Below are 7,880 nucleotides of genomic sequence, written 5' to 3' on the forward strand. Positions count from 1 at the left end.
CTGCAGAAGTACGTGAGCCGCACGTCGGTGGTGTTCGTCTCCATCTCCTTCATCGTGCTGATGATCATCTCGCTCGCCTGGCTCGTCTTCTACTACATCCAGAGGTTCCGATACGCCAACGCCCGCGACAGGAACCAGGTAAACGCCAATGCCACGTGAACACAGTTAGCTAGTATTACCACGTGAACACAGTTGGCTAGTATTACCACGTGAACACAGTTAGCTAGTATTACCACGTGAACACAGTTAGCTAGTATTACCACGCTTATGCGGTATAACAAGTTTCACCGTCTGGAGCTTAATTCTCTCTCTCTCTCTCTCTCTCCCCCCCTCCCCCTCTCTCTCTCTCTCCTTCAGCGGCGACTTGGCGACGCGGCGAAGAAGGCCATCAGTAAGCTGCAGGTCCGCACCGTCAGAAAGGGCGACCAGGAGACGGAGGCCGACTTCGACAACTGCGCCGTCTGCATCGAGGGCTACAAGGCCAACGACGTGGTCCGCATCCTGCCCTGCAGGTAAACGCCGCGCCCTCGACCTTTCACCTTCTCCTCCTGTGATGAAAGAGACGTTGTAGATGAACGGTTTCTCCTCTCCGCAGACACTTGTTCCATAAGAGCTGCGTGGACCCGTGGCTGCTGGATCACCGCACGTGTCCCATGTGCAAGATGAACATCCTCAAAGCTCTGGGCATCGCCGTGAGTCTCTGTTTCTAACTGAACACCAGAGCAGCTTAATGTCCGTCAGGATCGTTCAACTCAAAACCACAAGAATCAACGGTTCTTTCAGGGCGCTAGTTACGTAAGCTACGCTAGTTACGTAATCTATGCTAGTTACGTACTACGTTGGTAACATAAGCTACGCTAGTTACGTAAGCTATGCTAGTTACGTACTACATTGGTTACATAAGCCACGCTAGTTACACAAGCAATGCTAGTTTCGTACTACGCTAGTTACGTAAGCTATGCTCGTTACGTAAGCTATGCTAGTTATGTACTACATTGGTTACATAAGCCACGCTAGTTACGTAAGCTATGCTAGTTACATAAGCTATGCTAGTTACGTACTACGCTGGTTACATAAGCTATGCTAGTTACGTACTACGCTAGTTACATAAGCTATGCTAGTTATGTAAGCTACGCTAGTTACGTAAGCTACGCTAGTTACGTAAGCTATGCTAGTTACGTAAGCTATGCTAGTATACTGTCTGAAATTAAAGTAAATTTACGAGAAGAACCGGGATATTCTCAAAGTGAGACTTACATTTTTGTGTTTTTGTAAAGAACCACACGCGTGTTTTTAGCCTAAATTCCGACTTTTTTCTTGCGTGCTAACACAAGCTCTAACTCGCCGTCCTACTAAAGACCTTTGCGTCTTTTTAAAGTGATTCTTTCTTCACTCCAGCTGAACGCCGACTGTCTGGACGACCTGCCGCTGGACTACGACCTGGCCGTGGGCGGGGTCGGGGTGGGCGGAGTCGGGGCTCTGGCGCTGGAGGCCGTGGTGTCCGGGGCGTCCAGCGACGGCACGCTGAGCGAGGGCGGCTCCTCCGTGGTGCTGGACCCCGGCGTCCGACGGGTGGGACTCCCTCAGGACTACCAGGACCCGGATACCCTGAGAGACAGCCCCCTGACGGCCACCACGGACACACACACAGGTAACACACACACACACAGGTAACACACACACACATACACACACACAGGTCATACACGCACAGGTAACACACACACACACACACACAGGTAACACACACACACACAGGTAACACACACACACACAGGTCACACACAGGTAACACACACACACACACACACACACACACACACAGGTAACACACACACACACACACACAGGTAACACACACACACACAGGCAACACACACACACACAGGTAACACACACACACACAGGCAACACACACAGGTAACACACACACACACAGGTCACACACAGGTAACACACACACACACACACACACACACACACACAGGTAACACACACACACACACACACAGGTAACACACACACACACAGGCAACACACACACACACAGGTAACACACACACACACAGGCAACACACACAGGTAACACACACACACAGAGGTTTCAGAACCAGAGATAACATCGTCTTCCCTTCCTCCAGGTGAGCTGCAGCCGATGGCGAGCAGCGCCTCGGTGGCGTCCCTGGTCATCACCGTGGAAACGGGTCTCTCGGATGAAGAGGGGTCCATAGAACAGTCTCAGCTGGTGGACAAGTCCTGAGAGGAGCACAACAGAACCAAACCAGAACCCTCCCCACCCCCACCCCGGGCCAAAACAGACTCCGATCAGGTTCAAAGCCGACCTGCAGGAGCCAGAGCGCGACCCGGGACCTGGTTCTGGTTTGGAAGCTAAAACCCAGAACCAGTGTTTTCCCTGGGTTTTTCTCTTTCTGGACCTGTGTGATGCAGAACTAAACCTGGACTCCCAACACGGGTCTGGACTTAGACGGGCTTTCACACAGTGGACCTACGTCGGACATACGTGTGTTGGTTTTGATCTGGACTCAAAAGGACCTGGTTCGGCTTGGTTTTGAGTCTCCTCCTGGACACTGGACCCAGGACTTGACCTGGTCCAACAGGTGCGTTTCCTTTCTCGTCTCTCCGGGTCAACCAGGACTTTTTCCAACGTTAAAACTGAACCGTTGATGCTGTTTCTAGAGAAAGACCCCGACTTCTGTCCCGGTTCTGCCCCTCCGTTGTAGAAGAACTACAAGTCCGAACCATTTCAAAGAACTCCACATTTGTCTCCGGACTTGACGAACGGGACTCGAGACATTTACCTTCAAAGAACTCGAGGATGATCTCGAACTCACCGCGGCGCTCACGTGAACGGGGTCGAACCTGAGAAAGTCCGGCGCCCAGAGGATCTTTGAGTCGCTGTCCAAAAGGTCGGTTTCTCCTTTCCTGACACTTCTGGAGGATCTTCGATGAAGGTTTGAGAACCCCAAACCCATCTGGGCCAGGAACCTGGACTCACCTGCGTATTTCTACCTTGTCGCACGCCGGTACCTGGTTTCTCCAGGTCGGAGAGACACAACAACTGAACCTGAGGGGACTCTGGATCAGGCGGCTCACTTCCTGTCCCGATCCGGATTCTTGGACCTTGTTAATTTAGCTCTTGTTGATTTGCCTGCCAACTCCCCAGCTGCTGCTTCTTCTTGATGTTTCTGCTGGAAGACTTTTATTTTGAAAGGACACACAAGCTGCTCTAAGTGGCGGGTTCGGTTTCTTTGTTTCTAGCGTTTCTGCTAAAACCTCGGACTCGCCGTCGCAGTGTTACAGCTACAGTTGTCTGCAGTATTGAAGCAAGTACACGCAGTATTTCCGCCGTCACGAACAGGGTTCCTGTGTGTGAGCGAGGACTGTTGCAGGTTTGTCCGGAAAATTCTAAGCTACGAGAAAAAGGTCGATGACCTGGAAGTTCAACACAACAATACAACGAATAACGCGGACTGTGAAGCGCGGATGGTAAACTGTATTAAACTGTTAAAGTCTTGCGGCTCTGGGTCTGAGCGTACGGAGGAATCGCTAACGGGGAAAATACCCAGACTGTTCTCGGATACCGTCGTTTTGTCACGGCCCTCGCACCGAACCGCACCGCACGTTCAACCATGAGCCCCCCTGCGCCGATATCAGATGCTGAGCAAGTGCTCCAGGATTAAGAGCGCCAAACTCCGCGTAAGGATGAAGGTCGAAACACAAACACGTCCCGTTTGTCACTTACGTCATAAACCCACGATCTTTTCCTGTGCGAAGCTAAACACGGACGGAAACTACAGATTTATGCGGTTTGACGAGAGTTCTCCAGCGAACAACGTTCATCGCGACACAAAGCCGGTTGAAAATCTGCAGTTTCCCTCAGGTGAGCAGCTAGCACTTATGCTAGCTAGCTAAAGTTAGCTGTGAACCGTGACGAAGTGGAAACCTTTGTTCCCAACGTCGGAGAGCCGGAAACTCTGGTGACCGGTTTGTTTCAGATCAGGCGTTTTCCGTTCGGTGTCTGTCCGACAAAGATGGAAAGACTTCCTCATCGGTCTTCCTTTGTGTTCTGATCCGCGTTCGAACGCCACGCACGTACCCTGTCTATCGCTTTGTGTCACCGTCCGTCTGCCTGACCACGCGTGTCCGTCACCACGGCCTTTTTAAGAAACACCGTTACCTTTGACCCTGACAATCATGGATCGTACCTTTACCGTAGTTCGTCGGGATCTTTTCTCTGAACTCTAAAGAAGATAGAGTTTAAACTAAACGCCACACTAGCGATGAAACGCGACGCAAAGAGACGGTTCCCAGAGTCGTATAAATGCGTTCAGAGCCGTGGAGTTAAATGCAGAACTTCAGCGAGCATGTAAATATTAAAATGTTTATTCTGTACGTTCACTTCGCCAAACTGGTGTGTAGACGGCGTAGGGCTGCGGGCGCGGCACGGCCGGCGCCGAGAGAGAGAGAGAGATAAAAGATTGTCGTCTATTTTGATACCAGAGGAGACGTTTATTTTTGTAACGGTGACCCCCAGCAGCGAAGACCGAGCTCCCTCCACCCGGGACGCCGCGGCCGGCTGCTCTCAATGTGATTGAGTCTCGACGCGGAGGTTTAACGTGATTATTTGTACATAAATAAAGTTCGGGAACGACCTGGAGGTTACGAAACGAGTCAGATTTTGTCCGTAAACGTTCGGGATCTGATAAACGACTGAAGCCCGGAGAACCGACGCTGCGCTGCTTCTTTCCTAAAGTCTGTTTTTTAACGTTTTCCCGTTGCCGATCTTATTTACGAAGCCTAAAAATCACAAAACTTGACGTCTGAAACTGATTCAAGGACCTGAAACTAAACATTTACGCGTGTTCAAGACCCTTTCTTTACGTCTTTGCATGAACATAGCATTGTCTTCTGACGAGCCCCCAAAATACAGATCAGGCACCATTATGTAATCACTGTATTACCGTATTCTCACGAATATAAGACAACATTTTTTTAACAAAGGAGGGTCGTCACATTCTCGGGATCTAGCGTAACTGTCGGACACCATTCGCAGGTGTTAGCCCTATCCGGACGGATCCGGTCTGACGCAGTTTCCCGTCTTTTCATGTGTTTTTCCTGTTTGATCTGCAGCGAAGTGGAAGTAGAATTAATTCACACACTTTTAAGAATCTCCGAGGTAAATTTCATATTTGTGCATGAAAATTTCCATCAGATTAGTAAAATAAAGTGACGTCGATGAGAGAAAGCAGTCAGAACGTTTGGGCGACTTTACGCATTATTCTGGAGCCGTTAGCAGAAACGACCGAAACGTCGACAGTATCGACCGATACAGAAACACGTAAAAAACACAAATATCGGTCCGTCACTACATCTTAGGGCGCACTCACACTGTCCTTCCGCACCGCGCCAAAACAGGTTCTTTGGCTACAGTCTAGTGCGTTTGACCAGTGTGAGTGCAACCGTACCACGTCTAGGAGCGGCACGCTTGCCGTCCACGGCCCGTTTGGGAGAGGTGGGCTTTAGTAAAGCACGTTTGCACATGTAACAGCACGAGCGTGCGCACGTGTACGAGCACGAGGCCTACGGCGGTTCTGAGGTCATTTCCTGTGCGCCTGTTGGGACGTAGAAAAAAGAAGGAGGGACCATGCGCGGACATTTCAAACAATGGCGGTGAAAGGTTCACGTTGGTGTGATGCGGAGGTGGAGTGTTTACTGCAGATTTGGTCGATGAAAAGATTCAAAAACAGTCGACAAGACGCACAAAAACTCCGAGGTCTACGGAAAGATCTGGAAACAAAGCCACGCATCGCCATGACGTCATCAATGCGTGTGACGTGTTACGGCGTGATGACGTATAGGCAGCAAGAAGCATTCTCCGAGGCCCAGGTAGTGTGAGTACAAACGGGCCTGGAGGGGGGGACAAGGACCCTAAAGCACGGGGCACGGGACGCACGCACAGTGGGAGGGCGCCCTTATATTCAGCGTGGTCTTATATTCGGGAGAATACGGTAATAAACAGGAAATGTAACGAGGTTTTCTGAACAAACCAGACGTCAAGAGGAAGAAGCAGAACTAGCGTTGGCGTTTCCAGTCGAATAAAATCAACTTTTCTCCGCTTTCAAACCGGACGAGTAAGAATTTTCTGTAATGTACGAAGACGATGGCGAACAGTTCCCAGAATGACGTTTGAATTAAAGTCGCTTCCTTTTGCGTTTGTAAGCTTTATTTCCGAAGTGTTGATTTTCACATTTGCACTGTTTGACTCTTTTGCTTTTCGTGACCGAAGTCGTGAAAAAGTGAATCGAACTGAATCTTCTTCTGATGAACTGTAGATTAACGCGTTCGACACGAGCGCTAACGTCCGCCGACGCCGTTTAAAGACAATAAATGAAACGTAACCTTCTCGACGGATGTTTCCGATAAGTTACAATCTTTTATAATCGTCGTAAATCACATTTAGAAGATAACGACTACTTCGATCGTAATAATGAGGTTCTGGGACCTCGGCGTTGCTGCCGGTTTCTCTCGTTCCCTATTGGCTGTTCAGCCCGGATGCTGTGTTGTGATTGGTCGCTCCGCCGGTTTCATTGATGCACTTTAAATCTTTTTCTCTGGAAGGTTCTGGAAAAGTCTCTTTTTGCCTTTTTTTACACGTTTTCACTCATCTTTTTTTGCTTTTCTCGCTCCGATGTCGACTTTTGTTTGTTTTCACGCTTTTTTCTTCTCATTTCACTCGTTTTCTCCTTCAGATTTCCGTGTTTTGAAAACTTATCGGATCGTTTTGTGAGATATTGTCGTGAAATGTTGTGAATTGGACTGAGACGGGGTCTGGGACGTGTTCCCCGGTGCGCGTTGAACTACGAATCAGATGCGTTTGTGCACCGTCGCCATTTATTTTTGCCATATTTCCTCATTAGTGTTGAAGATCTCGCTCCTAAAGCAGGTTTAAATCTTCCAAACTGTCGTGAAAAGAGTGGAAATGTTCGTTTAATCACGAACGTAGACGACGACATCGTCTGCAAAGAAACGAACGTGAAACCAAAAGTTCAGAACCTTCCAGAGAGACGGGGAAAGTCGATCCGACGCGCCTGTTGCCGCGTTGAGCCTCTGCTACCGTGGCAACAGGGCGTCGTGTGTTTCTATTCTATAGTTGTTTCACCGAGCGTCCGTTTGTGCGGTCGTCCTGTGCACGCTAACACAAACGCACCTACACACACACACACACACACACGTGTAAATAGGCGGCGCCGTGACGCCGTGTTGTTTCTGTGGTTTCGGTTGTTGCACGTGTTCTGGTTCAGGACTAAATTTAAATAAAGTTTTAATGCAAGTTTTTGTTCCTCTCATGTTTGTGTCGTTCTTTTTTTAGTGTTTCCTGTTTTAGCCGAACGGTCGACGTTCTGCATGAAATACTTTTTAACCTTCTGGAGTTTTGTGGATTTTTCTGGGTTTTTTTGGGTGGAAATAAACTTTATTTTTAGTTGGAAACGTGTCGTCAACGTCCGGCTGTCGTCATTCTGTGTTTGCACCGAAAACTACGACAAGTAACAGTCTGTGAATGTTCTCGTGTGTCCAGGTCGTCGTTAGCATCAAAGCAGTTTCAGTCCAAAGCAACTGGACTTGGTTCTTTGTCAGGAAGACGTTTCACCTCTGATCCAAGAGGCTTCATCAGTTCATGTACGCATCTGACCAGGACCAGGACCAGGACCTGGACCAGGCTGGGACTGGACCAGGACCAGGCTGGGACTGGGACTGGCCCAACTAACCTGGTGTGGAGATCCAGGTATTTAACCTCTCATCCAAGAGTCTTCAGTTCATGTACGTATCTGACCAGGCTGGGACTGGATCAGGACCAGGCT

The 7,880-nt window shown here is 49.3% G+C and overlaps 1 protein-coding gene across 1 annotated transcript in view; it reads left to right on the forward strand.

Moving 5' to 3' along the window:
- Nucleotides 1–7,344, forward strand: part of rnf150b (ring finger protein 150b) — an 8,915-nt gene extending 1,571 nt beyond the window's left edge. The window contains exons 2-6 of the mRNA XM_083937231.1: nucleotides 1–138; nucleotides 358–512; nucleotides 596–692; nucleotides 1,399–1,651; nucleotides 2,142–7,344. The exon at nucleotides 1–138 is cut by the window's left edge and continues 113 nt beyond it. Coding sequence (XP_083793357.1) covers nucleotides 1–138; nucleotides 358–512; nucleotides 596–692; nucleotides 1,399–1,651; nucleotides 2,142–2,260 — 762 coding nt within the window. The 3' untranslated portion in view covers nucleotides 2,261–7,344. The remainder of the gene's footprint in view (nucleotides 139–357; nucleotides 513–595; nucleotides 693–1,398; nucleotides 1,652–2,141) is intronic.
- The last annotated feature ends 536 nt before the right edge of the window (nucleotides 7,345–7,880 follow it).

Source organism: Echiichthys vipera (genome assembly GCF_963691815.1).
Source record: "Echiichthys vipera genome assembly, chromosome: 22".
NCBI lineage: Eukaryota > Metazoa > Chordata > Actinopteri > Perciformes > Trachinidae > Echiichthys > Echiichthys vipera.